Source organism: Kryptolebias marmoratus, linkage group LG19 (assembly GCF_001649575.2).
Source record: "Kryptolebias marmoratus isolate JLee-2015 linkage group LG19, ASM164957v2, whole genome shotgun sequence".
NCBI classification, from domain to species: Eukaryota; Metazoa; Chordata; class Actinopteri; order Cyprinodontiformes; family Rivulidae; genus Kryptolebias; species Kryptolebias marmoratus.
In genome coordinates this window covers 10,196,262-10,218,830 of record NC_051448.1, presented here as the reverse complement: position 1 = coordinate 10,218,830, position 22,569 = coordinate 10,196,262, and the positions used below count along the sequence as shown (strand labels likewise).

The 22,569-nt window shown below is 40.7% G+C and overlaps 1 protein-coding gene across 3 annotated transcripts in view; it reads right to left on the bottom strand.

Moving 5' to 3' along the window:
• Window positions 1–220: 220 nt before the first annotated feature.
• Window positions 221–22,569, bottom strand: part of wasf1 (WASP family member 1) — a 54,868-nt gene continuing 32,519 nt past the window's right edge. Inside the window, exons 4-11 of one of the 3 annotated variants that reach the window (XM_017423307.3) lie at window positions 20,465–20,618; window positions 16,943–17,060; window positions 11,457–11,528; window positions 6,988–7,044; window positions 6,138–6,301; window positions 4,498–4,677; window positions 2,786–3,387; window positions 221–1,634 (exon numbers count right to left, since the gene is read on the bottom strand). In XM_017423307.3, coding sequence (XP_017278796.1) covers window positions 1,477–1,634; window positions 2,786–3,387; window positions 4,498–4,677; window positions 6,138–6,301; window positions 6,988–7,044; window positions 11,457–11,528; window positions 16,943–17,060; window positions 20,465–20,618 — 1,505 coding nt within the window. In that variant the 3' untranslated portion in view covers window positions 221–1,476. The remainder of the gene's footprint in view (window positions 1,635–2,785; window positions 3,388–4,497; window positions 4,678–6,137; window positions 6,302–6,987; window positions 7,045–11,456; window positions 11,529–16,942; window positions 17,061–20,464; window positions 20,619–22,569) is intronic. The other 2 variants (XM_037981599.1, XM_017423308.3) reach the window with 2 other exon arrangements.

Sequence of the window (22,569 nt, the reverse complement as noted above, 5' to 3'; positions counted from 1 at the left end):
CTCTTTGTTAAAAGAGTTATGATATGAAAACATGATTTTTATGCATTAAGGGATTATTTGACTGTTAAAAAGCATTAAAAAAAAGTAGCAAACGGATTTAACTCAAACCATCATCTGCTGCTGAAAGGTAAAGGTGGACAATGTTTTTTCCTCTGTGTGTGTGTGAGACGATCTAAGTGTAAAACTCTGGTATGAAAGACATCTCTCTGAGAAACTCAGCAGAGCTGAAACATAACATTAGGTTTTTATTAATTCAAGCAAACTGTTACAGTCAACAGTTACATAAGTTATATGGTGGACAATATTGAGCTAATCTTTTTGAGTTTGATTTTTTTTAACCAAAGCTGTTCCACCCTCACCACCCCCCTCCCAAAAAAAGAAACTAAACAAAACAAAAAAAAAAACCCAAAATAAAACAGAGAAACAGCAAATCCATACAAGCGCAGGCAAGTAAGTAGTAACAGCACAATACATTCATCAACTCAACGATACGTTTTGTACGAACAGTAAGGCAAGTAGAAGAAAAAGAACAGACGGCGGACATTTACTTTGAAATGAACAAAAAGCGGAACAAGGAAGGACTTGTTGATGGAACACAGTATAGGGAGATCTGATAAAGCTGCCTTCAGTAAACATTTACTGGTTTGTACCTGGTGTTGCGGAGTATTCTGAGGCAGGAGTTCTGATGTCGTCTGCATCGGAAAAGTCACTTTTTGTGCCAAAAAGTGGGATAAAATGGTGAGGAAAACCAATGGCTTAGTGTTTTTTTTTTTTCATCATTTGTCAACATGTGCAGGAAGTAGCTCCGTGGAACCTGTTCAGGCAGAGAAACGCAGTCTCTCCGCCCACATTTCCCTGGGATAAAAGTGGATGGATTCGCACACGGGTGGTCAAAGAAGACAAAAGCTTTCCGATCTTCCTCTCAGCGTTAAAACAATCATTTAAAGTCAGTTCAGATTATTTATTTTTTAAAGCAGAAACAAAGGACGACTACTGTCCTGTTGAATTGTAAATGTTTCAGAAGAGATGAATAATAAAAACAGAAACATAAAAGAAAGCAGCATTCACTCAATGCCACGTTCAGCCACCAGGTGGCAGTATTATATCAGAGGAGTAAAGATAGAAGCAAGATGCCTTCAAATTTCCTTCTCTTTTAATGTTTTTTCTTCTTTGAACACAAAACAAGTTATTTTCTTGTCTAACAGTAAACATGTGGAGGATTTCACAACAAGAAATCCAGAATAAAAAAAGGAACAAAAAAAAAAAACTGCTTATGAAACACTAGACAGATTAATGAGAGTGACGTGGAGACTCCACTGAACACAAACAACAGAACAGAGATATGACGAGACGCTCGCCTCTGACGGTGAGCCGTGGAGGCCGGGTGCACCTGAACACGTTTTGTCCTCAACCACCAACGCTGCTTTCTCTCGTTTTTGTTCCCCCACCCCACCCCACCCCACCCCACCCCCCTCATCATTCCATCCAGTCTCCTTCGTCGAACTCCGACTCGTCCTCGGAGTCCGAGTACTCCACGGCGATTCGCCGTGAGAGGATGGTGGCCACGTCGTTCCCGACTCGCTCGTGTTTCGCCTCCTGTTCTCGCTGCTCCTCCACTTTTCGCAGCTGGATGCCTGCAGATGAAAGACGAGAGGCTGAAAATCATGGCCAATAACGAAAATACAGGAGGGTTTTTAGCATATTCAGGGAGTGATGTAATTCTGTGCTTGAGTCTATACAGAAACACATTCAGACTACAAATATATACTAGAAAAATAGCATTTCCTGCAAACATGCAGTGTAAATGCTATGTACTGAAGGACTTAGATGAAATTTACTGAAGAAGCAGACAGCTAAAAAAAAAAACAAAAAACAACATGCTACCTAAAAGCTAAAAGTAGCAGAAGGAGCGTGAATGCTGAATCAGCATTTACACAAATGTGTAAGGGCTGTAGGGACACTTTTCAGTGATTTGGAGCCACTTTCAGGCCGATACGAATAATCCCTACAGTCAGTTCTGGGTCCACTGGGTCGGCTCTGGGATCTCCTCCTAGAAGAATGTGTCCAAAGAAATCAGTAAACACTAATCTGTTGTCTGATTCAACTCGGCTGAGTTCTTTTCCTGCGAAGAAACACAGACCCCTCCCTGAGCTCATTTCCCTGACTTAGACTGAGCCCTTATATCCATATTCTCATTGTTTTTTTGGTCACAGTACAATCTCATGGAGGTATAAATACATCTAAAAGTACCAAAACAAGACTAGATTACAGAGGGTTCACACCACAAGGTGCAAAAAGTTAATAAATTTCAGGAATTGAAAGGCATTTAGACTCCTCTGTGTCACTGGTGCGTTGTTTTCCCAGAAGCCCTAAGCTGTGGGATGAATTCTGAAGTCCACTGGGAGATAATGTCTGCTCACATTCAGCCAAACTGAGTGTTTTACAGCGCAGATAAAAAAAAAAGACCCAAAACATAATGTAGATGCAACATAGGAGTTTTTAAAGGCAAAAGAGTAAAATATTTAGCAAAATCTGACTCAGGCACCTGGTCCACAGGAAGCTTCACCTGCTGAAGACTAGAGTCAGACGGAGCCACAAACAAACTTTTAAATAAAATGTCTGTAAACGAGATGAGTTTCACACATCAATCACAACCTAAAATGGATTTGAATAATGTGTTAAAATTATTTTTATATAAGGTGAGTTCATAAATGTCTGACATTAATTCTGCAAGTTATGGAAACTAAAGGTTTAGCATCACGAATACACCTAAAACTCATCCAACCTTTTCTGATGGCCTCCAACAGGACGCTGCGAGCGTCGCTGATGGGCGGCAGATTGGATGGGTGGTGCCTCTTGGTCCCCACATCGTGCGTGGTGTGCGGTGGTGGGGAGGCCCTGGCTCCGGCTGAGGGGAAAGCCGGCACGGGCGGAGGACCCGACAGACAGGGCGACGAGCTCCGGGCTCCGGGGAGGGGCAGAGGAGGTGGCGGTGGGGGAGGAGGCAAGGTGGTGCCGTCTGACTGGGTTCCAGAGGCCCCGGGCGGGCCCTTGTCCAGGACGTGGTGGAGACGGGCCGGGGACAAGGAGTGGAGGGGCGGCGCCACGGGCGGCGGGGCCGGGTGCAGGACTCCTGGGGCGATCTGAAGTGGAGCAGGGGGCGGCGGGATGGCTGGAGGATGGTGCTGGACTGGCAGGGGAGGGATGGGAGGGGGAGGGGTGCCCCGCAGGCCCGGGGAGGGGAAGGGGGGGGGGGGGNGGCCCGAGGAGGGTAAGGGGGGAGGAGGGGGCGGAAGAGGGGGTGGAGGAGGCGGAGGAGTGCTGGAGTTGAAGCCTGCCATCCTCGCTGGAGACTGAGGTCTGCTGTCGGAAAAACCTGAACTGGAGCTGAAGAGAAAACAACGCAGTGCTTTACTCAGGCTGTTTTCTCTAATCACACACCCACACACACACCTTTAACTTCTGACACTGAAACACATTCAATTATCAAGTTCCTGCAAACTGAAAAATTCAAGTCATCAGTCCTGAACAAACTCCTGACACTAACACCGTTTAACCTACAGCTGGTTAAATCTGTTTGAATCGACTGATTCTGTTCAGTGTGAAAACCACAACTTTGACAGTAAACTTTCAAACGAAGCGCTTGTCAACATCCAGGTTTGTTTCCTTCGATTAAAACTAATCTCTTCCAATTAATTAACAATACATGAGCTACAGAGCCTGAAAAATGATTAAATCATCAGACAAGTTCTGTCAGCAAGGCGCGCTGACAGTCCCACAGCGTTTAGATCTCATTAAAGGCAGAAACGTTAACGCCGCTGGTCGTTCACTGAAGCCGAAGCTGCGAGGGGTAAATATAGCTACTAACCAGGACATTACAACATAACGAGCAACATGCTTGCAATAATGTTTCCTCCCGTGGAGAAAATTGCACTGCCGATGAAAATCACCAAGAGAGGTAGAGAAGAGGGTCGAAAATAACGTGTGGCATATTTTCTCTAAACACTTTCATTTGTGCCGAGAACTACTCGATTCACGGTGAAGATTTATGCAAGGAAAGAAAGAAATGTGTTCAGGCAACAGGTGAAAAGCTGAAGGAGAAGACTGCTGCCAGGAAAGACAGAGAAATCCTCGAATGCTTCCTTATTCGGTTCCTCTGATCTTTCCAACCAGTCAAACAACAGAACATTTGGGAGAAAGGAAGGAGCAGAAAATCAGCCTTTAATAAGCTTGTTGGCCTTAACACAACTATTGATCCTGCCCTTCTCAAAGCCTTTTTTTACTTAGGTCTTCAGTCTCTAAAATCCACCACTCCAACCCTTCTCTGGGCTCTAATAAGTCAAAATTCTTGATCTCGTCAAACAGAACAGAACAAAACCCGATATATGTAAGGACATGAGACAAACAACAATAAAGCAAGGGGTGGGAATGCACTCTTTTTGTGTGTGTGTGTGCGCGCTTGTACAGAGTGAGACCATGTGTCGTCTGCTGCCCCACCTGATAACAGAGGGAGGCTTGATCTCCCCCAGCGGGTGCATGGGAGGTGGCGGTGGCGGAGGGTCGTGGGGTCGGGAATACATTCTGTCCCCGGTGCGGTTCAGCAGCTCGTTCATCTGGCTGTAGGGCAGCGCCGCCAGCGAGAAGGGCCCGTCCAAATGCTCCATGTACAGAGGAGCCCTGAACACACACACACAGCAGATAAACTGGTTTTTATTTGCACCTGATATTTCCGTGTGACATCACTCCCCCCCGTTTCAGCTGAAATTCAGTCAAGATAAAAAGCAAGTGCACTTTTGTCATTAGTAGCCGCTTCTACTCTAATCTAATTGATTACCCATGATTAACACACATCAGCAGGAATGAGCCCCAGTAGTTCACTGAATTGGAGCATTCAGGTGTTGGCAAGAAGAAAGGACCTCAGCAATGATTACAGACAAGCACTTGTTGCTGTACATCAATCTGGAAACAGTTATAGAGCCATTTATAAACCATTTGAAGCCCATCACTCAAATGTAAGAGCCATTATTTACAAGTTGGCTCCATCAGACCTCCAGTTTCAAACCATCCTGGCAGCAGAAGTTGAGTCTGTGACTGCTACAATGTGGAACGAGCCGGATATAAAAAGGTTTTCAAAGGCCAGAGGGGTTCAAAGTTTGAAAGTACTTCAAGTGTCCTTGAGGCACACACAGCAGACAGAAGAAAAAAAAAACAAAAAACAAGCACCTCAAGTGTGTTTAAGCTGCTACGTGCACTCTGTGGAGTTAGACAGTTTGTCCATCTGCTACATCTTCCAGTATATAAATGTTTGAGGAAACTTTAGACTAGAATCTGGGCCATCGATCGATAACGCTGTGCAAATGTTGCATCAAGTAGTGTTCCCCCGTCCAGATCTGTTTTCCCACAAACTTTGCTGTGTTTTACTGTTATTTCTGCAGAACTTAAACATGTTCTTTCTTCTACTATTCAAAGTAATTGATTGTTGGGGATCAAATGTGTCCTCTCTTTACCAAAATAAAATGGCACAGTTGTGCTAATTGTACATTCTGTTTAAAGCTTGTTATCTAAAAGTACACCAACTCCTTCAATGGCTCCCATCCATGGCTGCGTGGCGTTTCTTATTTATAAGAATAAATGGAAATTGGCCTCAGCAGCTACAATAGTTATGATTTTCCTCCACCAGTCGAGTGTGCTCCACATTTGAAGTTATTTATCAATGACAGCAAGAATAATCTATTTTCAGTCATCTACATGTGGGCACGCTCAAGCTGTGGCATCCATTTACATGAAATCCCTCTCCTTCTATTCTTGCAGAAAAGATTTTCTGTCAAGTATTCATGCTATTGATTTGCATAAAATCTAATATTAATTACAATGATTGGCAGGAAAATTACCGAACGTGAGTGGCACTGGAGCTTTGAGCCACAATACAAACAATCACTGCAGAGAGAGACCCTAATCATTTCTGTTGTAGCTGAAAGAAATCGTTCCCCACGAGTTTATGTTCGTAGGTGTGATTTACAGATACTCTTGCATGTAAATGACCAGTTATATGCTCTATATATATCATATGTGTGGGTTATTTCCACTATTTGAGTCGTGCTGAAGAACTTCCATGAGACAGAGCATCCTTGACATACCTGTTGTCGTGGTAACCGGCAGATCCGTTGGCCTCCCTGTGTTTGTCTTCCGGTGCGTCCTGGGCGAGCTCTGCGCCCAGCGCCAGTTTCTGCCACTCCTTCTTGCGATCGTGAGGCTGCCGCGGTATTTTCTCCGGCTCCGGTGGACGGTCAATGGCCTTCAGCTTTTGTTGGGCCAGCGACGAGGACCCGATTAACACGGTGGGATGGAATGGTTTAGGTTAGGATGCCCAAGATGGTAGGAATCAAATGAAGGATAAACACAAAGCAGGTGGTTTGAGGATGAGAAAAAAACAAACAAACAGGAGAAGGTGATGAGAGGGAAAGAAGATGGATACAAAATGTATTTTGTTATTTTAGAAGACCAAGCAAATGATGACAACTTCTTCACCAACAACAAACAAAGTTGAGATTTGTGCCCAGATTGTTTTTGTTTTTTACTGTTACCCTCTAGATGTACCTTTACATACTGATAAATATCAATAAACATAAGTATTTGTGACTTCTGCCTTCCTTTAACTTGTTTTGAGAATGTGTTAATTAAAATTAAATTAGTTCTCTGAGGACAGAAATTGAACAGATTTTTTGGGTTGGGAAATCGCTGACTGTAAACATCAACTGACCAAATCAAATCAATGCAAATGTGTTCATTTTGAATTAAAGTTAGAGGACAACAACTAAAGAAATCTGTGTATCAGTAAAATTCTCAACACACTCTGCCTCAGCATGATTTCAGCATGACTGACTTGCAAGAAACTGCGTTGGAAAAAACAAAACTGAGCAGTGAGCTTGTGAAGCAGAAATCACACACAGAATTTTTAAAATAATCACTGTTTTTTTTTCCACATACCTGCCCTGGAAGGTCTAAGTACCTATAGACCTGATCATACATGCGGGGGTCCTGCAACTACAAGAACAAAAACCACAAGAGAAGCAGCAGGGGTGAGGGGAGGGGACTCAAAATAAAACTGGCACAGCAATGAGCACAACACCGCTGAACGCGGTCAACAGGGACAAAAAACTGTGAAGAGTGGTGAAAACAAGAGAAACAAAGGGGGGGGAAGAAAAGTGCTGCTAAACAGAAAATGACAGCATGTGCAGCCTGGGGGGGAAACGTCACAATGCAGGCAGACAATCCTGCACCAACACACACACACACACACACACACATACACACACACTTCATCCCAAATATGAGGTAGAAAAGGAAAGAGTGCGCTGGAACAGGTGGACAAACTAGAAAAAGATGTTTTCTAATGAGACGTTTCAGAACTACGGCAACAACACGAACTGAAGACCGACATGCACAGTGATAAACACACACACAGTGATCAACTCAAAACAATAAAATGGCACAAATTATTGCAAAGGTAGGACAATAATACACTGGAACATTTCACACTGAGCTAGCAACATGTTAAATTAATTCAGTCGATCTGAACCACCTGACAAAATGCATTTATGTTGAAAAACGTCACAAAATTCAGATTTTCTCCCTTCACTTAAACATTTTACAAATACGGACAATTTTCTTTTCAAAACGATCAAAGAGAACGTGTAAAACAACAACAGTTTGTGTCTTAATAACTACAAATGGCTGCCCATTTCTTCCGATCAATGACAAACACGTGAATCTGAAGTTATGAAATGAGTTTGGAAAAATGGTTGCAGACAAGATGCACATTTGAGCAAATCCACACTCATGCATGTAAATAATGTATTTGGGACTGTTTGCAGCCGTGGATCTCTGCACAGTGTGCGCTTCGGCGTGTGTTCGCAGAGGCAGGACGCTGTTTGAGGGATCGTCTGTGTTCGCGGCGACAAAGAAACGTGTCGACTCGTGCCACATCACACGAGCGCAAACAGAAAGAATATCTGTCTCTGGTGAATAAGCTGATCCCAGACTTTGTTTGCAACGACTAACAGAGAGCAAGTCACTGATGTCAAAAACTTATTTACTGTTTGAATTTAGGTTGTTAGCTATAAAGCAGTTCAGACTGTGTAATGCAAAAACTAACAGCAACATAAGGTTTAATAATCTAGGCTGCCTTCAGGCCCAGGTCTCCCTTGAAAAAGAGATCTGAGATCTCAGTGGGATTTGCCTGGTTAAATAAAGGTAAATAAATAAATAAAATAAATAGTTTTTGCATGAACGCGTAAGAAATTTGAGTATATTTTGAGTGTATTATTTATTTAATGTCACATAAATCCTGTAGGACGAGCAGTACGACCCACACTGCTTATTCATTAATTGTATTTTGATGTTCAAACGAAACACGAGGGCTGTGGACAGCGTCTCCCCCTGCATATCTAAATCTTGTTGACGTTGTCCGTGTGCCGCAGCAGCCAGGCTGCTGAGACTGAATCCTCAAGCTCATTGATTAGGTTCTCGTTTATCACAACAGAAGGGATAGGCTTCTGAGCCTCAAATACGTAAAAACAAACACTTAAAACCACATTTTAAATCTATTTAAACACATGATTCAACTGAACATTACCAAGAAAAAGGCTAAATTTGTTCCTCTGATGGTGCTGAGCCTTTCGCTGCATTCTACCACCTAATTAAGAAGACTGGTTTTCCTTTTTGCCATCTGATTCACCTAAAAGGTTGCAGTAATGTGTGAACATGCTAAAAAAATAGTTACAACATGTTCTTAATTTCCTAGACCATTGTATGGGTTTTGGTTCTTTAATATCTAGTGAGAAGTGACGGGAAGGACAGATGCTGGTCAAACAAACAGTATAAGCAAGATTTGTATAAAAGGAGCATCACAGTCAAGGTTTTAATGCTGCAATGAGCATAACAAAAAAATGAGAGAGCGAACAAGCGACAGAAGTGTGTACATGACAGAAAATGAGAAACTGCACCTTTCTGTGTGTGTGTGTACATGCGCATGTGCACATTTGTTATAAATGTAGCCAATTTTATTGAGCTTTGTGGCTGAACCGAGCAGTCATCTTTCATCCGAATGGACTGGTAATAGCAGAGAAACCGCTACGTGCGAGACAAAGCAATTCGATTTATGTATTTTTATGCGTTTGTGTGCCTACGTGAGCGTATACACTCCAGGTGTGTGTTGTTGTGTCCGTGTGTGTGTGTGTGGTGGCTTTGTGCTCATGTATATAGTGACAGCCTCAGCAGAATTGCAGCTATGCAACAATCATCCTCCCAGCACTAAGAGAGCTCTGCAGAGGCATTCAGCCTCTGGACCACCTCGCTGCTGACAATAACACAACTCGCTCAAACAATACACACACACACACACACACACACACACACACACACACACACACACACACACACACACAGAAGCTGCTGCTGATTGGTCAGATTTTAGAAGTAACTACCTGAGAATTCTCTTCTGTTTAAGACACAGTATTCTGACAGTTGAAATAACTCCAAAAAAGTTGGGACGTAGTGTAAAATGTAACTAAAAACAGAATGCAACAATGTGCAAATCTCATTAACCCAAATTTTATTCTTAGTGGAACATACCAAACGTAGCAAATGGTGAAAATACATCTCAAAAAAGTTGGGACAGGGCTGTTTTTCCCCACTGTGAAACATTTCTTTTAAGATCTGTAAACGTCTAGGACCTGAGGAAAGCAGCTTTTGGAGGTTTTGGAGAGAATGTTGTTGCATTCTTGTCTGGTTCTAGCTGTTCAACAGTTCTGGGTCTTCTTTGACAGATTTTTAATTTCATGATTAGTCAAATGTTTTCTATTGGTGGGGGGTGTGGACTGCAGGCAGGTCAGTTCAGCACCCGGACCCCGGTTTAACATCGTCTTAATGAAATGAACAATCCTTCCCTGAAAAAGACGTCATCTGGATGGGAGCATATGTTGTTCTCAAACTTGAACATACTTTTCTGCATTGATGGGGCCTTTCCAGATGTGTAAGCTGCCCATGCTATAGGCACTAATGCACCCCCATACCATCAGAGAGGCAGGCTTTTGAACAGTGAGCTGATAACAGACTGCATGGTCACTCTCTTCTTTAGTATGGAGGACATGACGTCTGTGTTTTCCAAAGCAAAATTAAAGTTTGATTTGTCTGACCTCAGAATGGTTTTTAATTTTGCCTCAGTCCACTTTAAAGCTTTGGCCCCGAAGACAGTGGCATTTCTGGATATTGTTCACGCATTTTCTTTGCATGTAGAGCTGCAAATCATCACATTCTGTTTTTATTTACATTTTACCCAAGGTCACAACTTTTTTTTTTTTTTAGAATCAGGGTTGCATCATTAAAATATTGGATTAACATACATTAATGTACTTTTGAACATAAAGCCCTATGCAAATACTTAATAATGTGATGTGATCATAAAACATGTCTCATAGGTTTTGGACCTTTATTACTGTTGTTTTTTTTTTTTACTTATTTAACGCAAGAACAATCCATGGAGAAGACGTTAGTGTGCAAAGAATGTTAGTTTGACCAAAGAGTTAACCCAAAACCAAAAGGTAATGTGCAGAAACTGTAAAACACTTTTGAGATCTTGCTGTTAGTAAAGTGTATTAGTGAGTGACTGTATCCTAAATTCCTTGTTTTCTCAGCATCTCCTTCCTAACAGTTTGAATCGAAGACAACTGGATTTCCTGTTTGATACTTGATGTTGTGTCGCCTCTGACCCGAGGGATTTGAAAACTGAAAGACGTGTAGCTTCTATAAGAATAAAAAAGGAAGTCCAGCTGCCTTTGATTCAGTTTGTTAGATTACCCTGTCCTGGATGATTGAGAATCTACGCCAGCATATCCCATTCATCTTCATCAACAAGCTGCTCTGCAGGCTTGTGGGGCTACAACGTCTTTCTAAATACATTTATAATGCATTTAACAATTTTTTAAATTGATTTTAAATTTGGACTGCAAATTACTGCAGTGTAATACAGCTGAATAAACACTGCATTTCCATTTTTCTACAAGCAAACTTTGATTCTCAAAACAACATAGCCTTGAGACAAAGACAACTACATCAGCTGTTTTTTTTTTTAAAATAAATCCAATAAAAGTGGATGCACTGATCGTAATTTGTGTTCAGAACACAGCTGCTGTCTGCATGCTGCGCCTTGATTATGTTTACAACTTCGTGGGAGATTCATCACAAAAAGTAATCAATGTCAAGAACTGCTGACTTAACCCTGAGGTAGAACTGGGATGCAGGTGTGCTGGAGGGGTTGTTAGTAACCAGGCTGAAAGTGGGCAGCTCACTTGCCCGGAGCAAACCAGAGGGGAGAGTGGGAACTCGGGGGTGGGGGTGGGCTGCAGGCTGCTGCTACCTGGAGCAGATGCTCTGATGGAGTGAGGAGAAGTTCTTACCTCTGGGGGAGTAAGGAAGGGAGGAGGGGTTTCAGAGAGACTCTTGGGACACACAAGATAAGGCATTTCCAGCTGCGCAGAGTTAGATAAAGAGCAGGGTTTAGAAAAAAGCCGAAAAGGAAAAGTTGGAAAAAAAAGAAATAGATCTGCAAATGGACATCCAAAAGTTTAATTTTTGCGTTTTTTCCTAGCAAGTACAGAGTTTTATTGCACTACTCCTAATTTATTCAGCTATTGAAACATTAAACCATCATAATCTCACTTTTGGATTTAGAATAACTTAATGTTATATTCATAAAGCGACAGTTCTGATCTTTTGAGGGGGGGGGGGATTCTGTGGAAAAATTATGAAAAAAAAATTATTTATGTTGCAGACAGCTCTATTAATGGTTTGAAGAAAGAGTTTAACATGTCAAAACACCTGAACTATCCCTTTAATGCTTAAACGTTATCCAAGTCATCGCTAATTAAAGCACTCAAACGAGCTCTCACTTTCCCAGTTTTCCTCCCATCTGTTAACAAGTTAAATTTACACTTACAGCTGCTGAAAGAAAGGGAAGGATGTAGGAATCACACTGACTAGAATGGCTGCTTGTCAGCGCAGCAGACACACAGGAACTGAGGCAGAGCTTTCAGCTATCAGGCTCAGCTGTAGTGGAACCAATTTTAAATTTCTGTCCATGAAGTTGACAATCAGCCTAATTTTAAGACTAAGCTTAAGACTTGCCTTTTGGTAAATCCTATAGTTAGTGTTAGTTTTCCTGAGCGACCCTTTGGTTTTGCTGCTATAGCTTTAGATTCCTGGAGGACAAACTGACCACATTTCCTCACTCCGCTGTCTTTATGCTCTCTACTCTCCATGTTTGTCTGTGTTGTTCTTTGTTTGTCTCCCTATAGAAACTACACCTGGACCAATCCCTCTGTGTTTGCCTGTCTCTCTCTCCTGTCCTCTCAAACCCCAACCGGCTGAGGTAGATGGCTGCTTGTCCTTAGCCTGGTTCTGTTAGAGGTTTCTTCCAGGTAAAAGGGAGTTGCTCCTTTCTACTGTTACCAATATGCTGCACAGGATGGGAGAAATTCTAAGTTATTCCTTAAATAACTCTTTTACTAATTCCATAATGTGCTGTATGCAATTGCATTTTGTTACAATAAGAACTAAATTGATTGTAATGGGATTAGAATTGAATTAATAATTTGGACTTGTCTTATTTTTTCTTTTGTAGATGACTTGTGAATTTAAACTATATAAACAAACTGCAATAAATTGAATTATGTGTATAACTAGATGCATTTAAATGTCACATCTACTTTATTACTAAACACACCAGCTTGATAGGATATCAACACATCAGCTTGATATCTACACACTTTAAATCTTAAATAACAGATGGTGCAAATAATTATTTTAATGTCTTCAGAGATTACACCAACTGCTGACATGAATAGATGCCCAACATTGTCTGTAAGCACAAATAAGACAACAAAAAGTTTTTGTCTTTATCTGTGTTTAAACCTTGGCTAACATCGTTCTATTTAATCTTCTAACACTTTTGCCTGGAGGCATGTTGTCTCTAATCATTTTGCAGTAACAAGGCAAGAGCTTTTGAAATGTCTTTATTAAAATAGCTCGTTTGCATGAAACAAAAAATTGTCCACTACGTGTTTTAATGAGAACTGCCAAAATAGAAAAACAAAAAACCTAAAAATAACAGTAGGATGTTTTTCTGAAAAAATTAGGTCTTTGGTGCCTAAGTAAATACAGTGGGGGGAAAAAATAGGCAGAAATTTTAATAATAAGATATTGTTGGAATGACTGTTTAGAGACCAGAATCAGAGTGACGGAGCCAGACGAGATTCAGGCGTCTGGAACAGACCTGATAAAGCTTGGACTGATCTTAAAGAGAGGAAGCAACTACGTTTCTCCCTTCTCTACTCCCCAACTTCCTCTCCAGCTATTCTTTTTCTTCTTATTCCCTGGGTTCTTTTTCATACCGTCTTCCTTTCCTCTAAACCACAGAAGCCGAGGCTAACACAGAAGCTAATGAGATTAGGACTCAGCAGCTTTCCTAGCTCCCCTTTCTGCCCCATGCTGCTCATCATTTGTTACTGACTCCTGTTTGCGACTATGAAGGATGGTTTTAGTCTGGTTTCAGACCGGCTACTTCCCACATGACTTAATAAGAAAAAACATAGCACAAAAAGTGAGGAAATTTGTGTTTGGCCGATTATTTCTTTGTTGTAATTATGCTTCTTGGTGTAAATCTTATAACGTTGGAAAGCCTGTTTATTTCCCCTTAAATGGTGCCACGTTTGTTAGGAAGATGCATTTGTGGGTTGAGCAGCTGAATTAAATATGTGGATTGCGCCCATAAGAACTCTTGCTAAATCGTCTCTGCCAATACCAAACAACCTACTGACTCTTGTTTTAAGCTTTTGCTACCCCAGGTGCTGAAATTAAGGTGCCTGATTGGAGACTGATGCCATAACTCCACGCTTTGGTGCTGAACTCAATCCTCCAAGATGATAACTCTTGCCCCCATAAAGAGGGGTTTATCAGAGACTGCCTCCGGAGTTGAGAGGATGGAATGGCCGGCCTGCAGTCCTGATCTCACCTGTGGGTTCAGTTTGGGTGTGCTGGATGTTCCAGGGTGACCAACACAACCACATTGGCTGACTTGTTGCAAATGCTGATTGAGAATGGGATGCCAACCCACAGCAGTGTGCGACCAAGCTGGCGTGCAGCATGAGGAGGTATTTTCAGGCTGTTGTGGCTGTGTATGGTTCTTCCACATGCTACATCAGTTTGTTAAATGAGTGAATTGGTAATTTGCTCATATGCCTTGTTTCCTTAGACTTCAATAATCTAATCCAATAAACAGAACTGAACAAGAGCCAATAGCAGAATAAGCTGTTTGGCAAAGAAGATTCAACAATTTTTCCACGGGTACAAGCCGCATACTCAACTCTGCTGCTCAACCCACAAATGCACTTTCCAAACAAATGTGGCTCATTTGAAGGGAAATAAATACGCTTTTTCAACGTTTCAAGATTTATTGCCAAGAATCATTGTTACAACAAAGAAACAATCAACCAAACACAAATCTCTTTACTTTTTGTACTAAGTGTAGTTGATGTTGACAGGATAAAATGAAGCTGAACAGAAACTGAAGTGTTTTAAATGAAAGGCCTGTCAAATTGTATGATTCAACAGCAGAGACTGAATGCATGGTCTGTTGTCATGTCAACATTTTTGATGCTAAACAATAACAGGTATTTTTAAAAGCTTCTTTAATGTTGACACACATTATTCCACATCTTAGTTGAATCTCTGTACTCTTTTTGCAGTTTCATGCAATTTTTTCATTCTAAATACAGGATGCTTTGTGTAGTGCAGAGCAATCACATCTGTAGTGAAAAATTATTAGATGTAACTGAAAAACTGAGCTTTCGTAGCTAAAATATTGTGTGAAATTGCATGTGTTTAAGGTTAAATATTGTTTTCACTCATCTTGGAAAGAGACATCAAGCTGTTTCTGTTTTGTTTTCTATTTTTATTTCTCCACTTCAGGAACCAAGGAGTGAATGGAGAAGCTTGGTAATCGCACAAAGTTTCTTATTATACACTGCACATTAATTTAAAAAAAACAAAAAACATTTATTCAAAACAGTAGAAGTGCGGCAGTTTTGTTTGGTCGAAATGTTTAAAAGCCAGTCAGGATATTATGAAGTGTGCCAGGTTTTCTGTATTATATAAGCTGCTTATAATGGAACTCTGCCCTAAACATTAATTTTGTCATTTCACATAAGCTAACATGTGGCTATTGTGATAACTGCAAAATGCCTCAGCCGTGGTTTTAAACTGCAGTGGAAAAAAGAAATAGGAGAGAAAACTAATAACAAACATTACTGAGGACAGAAATGCTAAAAAAGAGCCGAAACACGGTTTGTCATGGCACAAAATGTGCTGGCAGCCAGCTTCAGATGGAGTCACAGTGACTGACAGGTGGCGAGGCATGTCAGGTCCCTGACACCGCAGCTGCATGGCACATCATGGTCTATTAGATCTTTTTAAACATTACCATGTGTGCATCTATGTCCCTGTGAGTCTGTTGGTGTGTTTATGCGAGTCTGAATTAACAATGGAAAAGCAGTTTTAAATTTAGAAGTTGAGGAGCGACATGATGAACAGTTTCTGCTGGATCTTTGGCTGAAAATAATGAGATGGGAGTGCAAAACGGCCACAAATGCACACAGACACAAAACTGAAGAGCATGATTAAGATGATGCAGCGGAACAACTCAAAAAAGAAAGTGAGTAATTCTATATGGTTTTCATAACCTCTCCATTGTATATTTGCTCTGATCTTCACTCGGATTATTTACCCACCATGTTGGTTACACAAACCAACAAATATGTGTGCGTAACTCCTACTTTACCCCGCTCTCCCTGCGAATGTCTTCTAGGCATTTCCATGGGGTCTGACTGAGTGCCACTGCGATGAGGAGGGAAATGAACAAGGCTTTACAAGCTGAGCCCACCCGAGGCTTTAATTAGAATTAAAATCAGTGGAATGAGCTTTGGCTACCAGCGGGTCACATCAACCTAGCCCTCTGAAGCAAATAAGGTCCACCTACTGCAGCAAATTAGCTTTCTTTTTTTTCCTTTTGTGCACTGAAAAAAACACGTATGCATGTCCACTAAGAAATAATGAGCCGATCAGTACAACAATATCATCGCATTTACGCTCAGATTTGGTGAAACTGGTCTTGTTCTCTCTCGTCCATTCCCAGATTCATTACAGACCTCATAACAACCAATTATATCCTCTGTGTTCGCATAAACCCTCAATGGAAAAAAAACCCTCTTATTTCCCTCTGACACGACTGTAATAAGCTGTGATCGACTGCGAGGGGGCAAAAAGTAAAGCCGCTTCCCACGCAGGGAAACTTCTAACTGGTCTTCATTAGAGCTCCTGGTGCAGATGGTGGGAAAACCCCTCAAATTTGAGCTGAGGGGGGAGCCACAGATCAGTTACTAGATGAGAGACAAATGGGACCAAACGTCTTTATTCAATCCGACTGGATGCACCGTATAGAGCTTTCCCTGTCTGTGTGCAGAAGGCAGAGAGATGAGGCACGGTGCGGGGGCATGTGAGAAGCAGATGCTCCCATTAATTAGATGTAATGATCACACAAGTAATAACTAAGAGGGCTGACTGAGGGAAGGGTTGATTTATCTATGAGTGGCGAGTAATCAATGCAAAAGGTGATGCGGTATGAAGCCAAGCTGTGAATCTTATAGCGAGTCACTCGAGCCAGTTAATTCATGCAGAACCTTTACGTTCCTGGGGAACCCAGGAAGCCTCGCTACTCACTTCATATCCTGCTTCGACACAAACACCTGAAATCTATCACGGAAACTAAAAAAACAAAATTAGCTGTTCTCACCTGCTGTGTGACAAAACAAAGTTTACTGTCTAGATGTACCTTCTGTTTCCGCCTCTCCTTCCTCTTGTCTTCTGTGTCCTGCAGCATCTTTTCCCTCCACAGGTCGAAGAAGTACGACGGATCTGTGTAGAACTTTAGTCCTTCCTTCCCGTCATCTCTGCAAAACATAAAAAACAACTAATTAGTTACCAAAATTAAACAATTTTCTTTTAATTGTTCCGTTTCATTGTCTTTTCCTTGAAATTGTTTTGTGTAAAAACGTCATATATTTTCCTGGTAATTATTTCTTTTAGCGCTTTCAGAGGAGGAAGCCACAAAAGAAACAACTGCGACATAACATCTTATCATCCTCTTTTATTTTAGTTTTCTTCCCAATAGGAACTGCAGATTTTGAATGAACTTGAGCAATTGGGGAGTAAAAAATAACTTGAAAGATGTTGTGTGTTGACTGCTCGTCTTTTTTTTCTTTATCTGCTTTTTCTCAGCAAATCGTCCCTGTTTGCCATTTGTTATAAATACGCGTTAATGCGGTGTTGTTATTCATTCCCACTCAGCATTCTTCTTCATTGAGTCTTCCTCCCTGAGATTACAGAACCTCTGAGGAACACTCAGTGAGGTAGCATTAATGACAAGAAGGGAAACAAAGAGACCTCAGACAAATACATGTAGTTAGAACTAAATGGTGTTTCTTGACAACAAAATTATTATACACAAGTGCTGAAACATGTTTGGAAATGTCATTTCACATCAGTGTGGAAACATTTTCCTTCTGACTTAATTCCCTTTTTTCTACAAAATCTTTGTTACTGTTTTTTTTTAAATTCAGTTCAATATGTATAGATGAAAATTAAACATTTAAATCTGCTTAATGTAAAAAAAATTAATAAAAAGGCTGTACTGGCATTTAGACAAAAATCAAACCATAAGGGAATCTTTTTTCCTTTTTTTTTTTAAAATCAAGAATCATCAACTTTGCGAGAACTAAATAAAACAAATTTCAAAAAGAAGACGTGCTAAAAAATTAACCATTTCAAACAGGACATTCAGCAGTTTAAATGAATTACATGTATATTTTATTTCATTACAACACAAGTGGCTTATATTGTACTGGTCTGAAATGTGGATATTACGCAAAAAATTAAAAACAAAAATTGTTTCAGAACCTTAAAAAAACAAAAAACCCCACAATTTACACTTATGTTTGAACTGATCAACTCCTTGTATAAAACAGGCAACATTGATCTAAATATTAACCATGCTTTTTTATAAAATTTTTGCAAATTTCCCTAAATTTAAACGTGCAACGCAAATCGTCTCTCTCTCGTTCCATCCAGATCTTTTCGGGACAGGGTTGGGGGCCACTATTTTTTTTTTTACCTATTTTTGACATGCAAAAGAAACAAAATCCATCTGAGGTTACTTGGCTGTTCAAGGCCTGTTTTTCCTCCAGTTTCAATTTTTTTTTTTTTTTTTTGGTAAATCCAGTGTCGGCCACGTCTTGGGAGGCAATTATTAGGAGATGACATCAATAAGAGCAAGCACATAGAAGATGAAAAGGCACAGCTTCAAAAGGCAAGAGTGGAAAGTTTAATATATGCAACACAACAAAGGCAGGAAATAAACTTTAACAATGAAAACAGGTTAGAGTGCAGAGACGGATACCGTGGTAGGAGCGTGTCTATTCTCTGCAGGTAAAAGTTGAGAGTTTATGTAAGTCATTATGCCTGGGTATTTTTGTTCATTTCAAAGAGGGTATTTGTGTGTGCTCGTGTCTGAGAAAGAAGCTGCACTCTGGGTACTTCTGGAAAACAACAGCCTGAGGAGACTTCCCAGGAAGCTTCTTGGTGTGATGAGAGGAGAGGACAGCAGCAGTGGAAAAAGCAGAACAAAATATAAAGAAAAAAAAAAAGGAGAAGGTGAAGAGGAGAAGTATGAACAAAAGAGAATGAGCAGCAGAGCAACCGAACAGATCAAAAATCCTGGCAGTGTTTTAAATTATTAATCAAAGGAATTAAATCATCACCCATGATAAACCTAATCATCCATTCAGTGGGGATGAACAAATCAGCTCTAAATAAGGAGGAGGTGGGAACTAAATCTCATTTGGATTCTGGGAAAATGAGAGAAAGAAAAAAAGAAAGACCCCCAAAAAAGCTGAATATAGCAGAATTTACCCTCTTTTTAACCGGCTGTTGTGTTCCAGTCCTTACATGTTCACTTTTAACTGCACACAACTTAAAATGGACTAAATATGTAAGACAAATAATTAGTCCCATTGAGCCTCTAGCAGGATTATAACAGAGTGGAAAACAGAGTGATAGTCTGGACTTCTTCATGCAAAGCCCCAAACAATGGTCACATAATCAGTGTGTCACAGGGTACAGAAGTGTTTAATCACTTGAATCAGTATCTCTAGGTTGCAAATTGTAAGTTAATTGAGAGATGATGCAGATCAGTGAAGACATTTTTCCAAAAGAGGAGAAAGATGACCAACAAAAATGTGACATCAATGTGGCATGAATGCACCAGTACCTCAGATATTCAGTTACAAGATCAGCTAATTAGAAGGTGTTGAGAGATAACTGGGTGAGAACATGGCTTTGCTCCCTTCGGGTTGGGGGTGAGTCACTGCCCCAAGCAGAAAAGTTTCAGTATCTTAATGTGTTCTTAAACCAAAAGAACTGCAGTAAGGAGGGCGTTGCTTCGGTCTGACCTAAAAGGCAAAGCTCTCAGTTTACAAGTCCATCTATGTTCCAGCCCTCACCTACATTCATGACCTTTTGATCAAGACCAAAAGAACAAGATCCTGAATACAAGCGGCTGAAAGGCGCTTCCTCTGTAGAGTGTCTGGATTCAGTTTTACAGATAGGGTGACGAGCTTTGAGCAGAGACACTGCTCCTAATCCTTCTGGGGAAGACCCAGAACCCGCTGGAGGGATTATATATCCTCTCTGGTAAAAGGAAACCCCCGGGATCTCCCAGGATGAGCGGGCGAGCATCCCTGGGGAGACGGCCGTCTGTGCTTCTCTCCTTGACCTGCCAGCTCGGCTACTCGACCTCAGATAAGCAATTAAAAATGGATGGATATGGTTTTGAAAATAATGGAACTGGATGATACAATTACTGCTTTGTTTGATGCTTTAAAACAGACAAGTATAATAAAACAAAAATCATAATTAAAAATGTCACTGGACCAAACGAACCACATTACTGTGACCCAGTGCTGCAATTTGTTTTGGAAATACATGTTTTTATTTAGAAAGGAGTGGCCTTCAAAAAGTAAAACACAATACAATAAAAACTACAAAAACCTTGATTTGTGCAACTGTGCAAACTTCTCATCCATTTGAGACATATGGATGGTCAAAAGGCCTTCTTTGTGGTGCTTTTTCAAAGGAGAGCAGGAATTTAAAAGAGTTACAGCTCAAGAAGAGCTGCATACTTGAAGGACATTTCTGCACTTACACACATATGTGTACATGGAAAACAATGGTACATTTCATTAGCATTATGGTAACTCCATCAATAAGGGAAAAGCACCAGTGGTCTGTAACGTCTGACCTGTAGGGTGTGAGGATGTTGAGGGGTGGCGGCTGCTCGCAGGTCTGGAGGCTCTCCTGCAGTGGGGCTGGCAGGGACGTGCAGTCAAACAGCTGCTGGTCCTGAATGGTGGAACTCCTAAAGGCCTTCCTCATGGTGATGTCCTGAAGAGACACTGTGACAAAAAGACAGATAGAGGACACAGATTAGAGGAAATGAGGACGTGCCGTTATTTAATTAGCTGGTTCCATCTCATCACCATCATCAAAACGGACACTGACATCATCAGTCAAAAGAGTCGCAATCAACGTTTGAGCACGAAGCGTTTCGTAAACCACTAATCATCCCTCCTCCTTTGGGCTAACACCAGATTGTCACGGTTCATTTCTGTTCGCCTAAAGAAAACTCACGCATGAAGATTATAACTTCAATAACTGCCCTTCCCTTTTTTTCCAATTAAGAAATAAATGACACTGAATGCGAGTAAGAAAAATCACTCCTGCACAGTGAGGCTTCACAAAAACAGGTTGGGGGAAACTGTTAAGGAGACGGACGGTAAAAACAAAAAACAAAAAAACAACCTCAATGACGCGAGCAAAAAGTCTCGGGGAAAAATCCAGATCGTTGCAACCAGATGTGAATTATACATGAGGGAGTCACAAATAGATACATGCTACTGCTGCCCACAGGAAGAGTGGAAAAAGTCTGTGAGCTCGAGTGTCATCCTGTTAAAATTATTCTATATGGGACACACTAAAGAATGACACTATAAACTTAAACCTAAAATATACTTAAAATAACAGAACCTGTGACGAACAGAGCCCCAGAGCCTTAATAAAATGAGATAAACAAAGCCGATCGGTTCATGTAGATTACAGCTGGATAATGACTTCTGCAGACTCCGGAAAGTAAATGACCAACCACCCGAGGCTCTGGAGTCTCATCACAAACACTCAAGGAGCCAAGTTGAGAAAGATTAGGCAAGCCAGAGAAAGCAACAGGAAGATCATAAAAGTAAAACCAAGACAACAAAAACAGGGTCGTTGGAAATGGAACAGACGGACACAAAAAGAAAAATCACAGTAAAAAAAAATTAACAAAGAAACAGTGAGAGAAGAGAGGTCTGGTGAAAAGGAGAGAAAAAAAAAACTAGCATCAAAATGTGCAACTAAACACAAAACACAAAAGAGTGGCACAAAAGAAACATTTTAAGATTTCAATAAGAAAAACAGAAAAAGCATTAGGATCCCATGGGGGAAGTACAGTAACCTGAATATTGCCAGAGGGTGGATTAAACTAAAGCAGCTATTTAGGACTTGAAAACCACACAGAAAACACATCGCACACACAGCTTTATGTTCGACTGGAGCCAGTAATAAGTACAACAGAAAACTATAGGTTGAATGAGAATATTTTAAATGTTTGTACATCAAATACGCCTGCAAGATCTTGTAGAAATGGTAAATTACTGATCACATTAAAATAAAAATAAAAATTACCTCGGATAATGGGTAATATAACGTTTTTAAAATGAGAATACTCATTTTAGAGTGAGCAATAAGAATGGTATCGCTATGGGGCAAAAACCTTCCATCTCATTTTGTCATAATTTTTACATTTTTGCATAAATCAGTGGTGTCCAATCCTGGTCCCGGAGGGCCACTATCCTGCACGTTTTAGTTCTGCAGAAGCCTAATAAGCACTCATTCATTCAAATCAGGTGTGTCAAAGCAGAGAAACAACTAAAACAGGCAGGATAGTGTTCCTCCAGGACCGGGGTTGGACACCCCTGGTATAAATCGACTGTTTGTTGCCTTCATGTCCGTCTGTGGTTTTATGGCCAGCTAACCAATAAAAACTGTAAGGAAAAAAAAAATAAAAAGGTTATGAACCCATGACCACAGTATTTATTTGAAAAGTAAAAAAGAAAGATCTTTTTTTCTTTTAATTTCCTGGAATTTTTTTATTTTCAAGATACAAGGTTGCTGCTCGACAGTGACGATATAAATATTAAAGTAAAGGATCATTTTGATGCCTTAGAGATCCCCATTCCCAAAGGGAATAAAAGTTAGAAAAATAAACTATGAGCCAATGCTAATACTTCATCTTCCCATTTTTGCTAACAA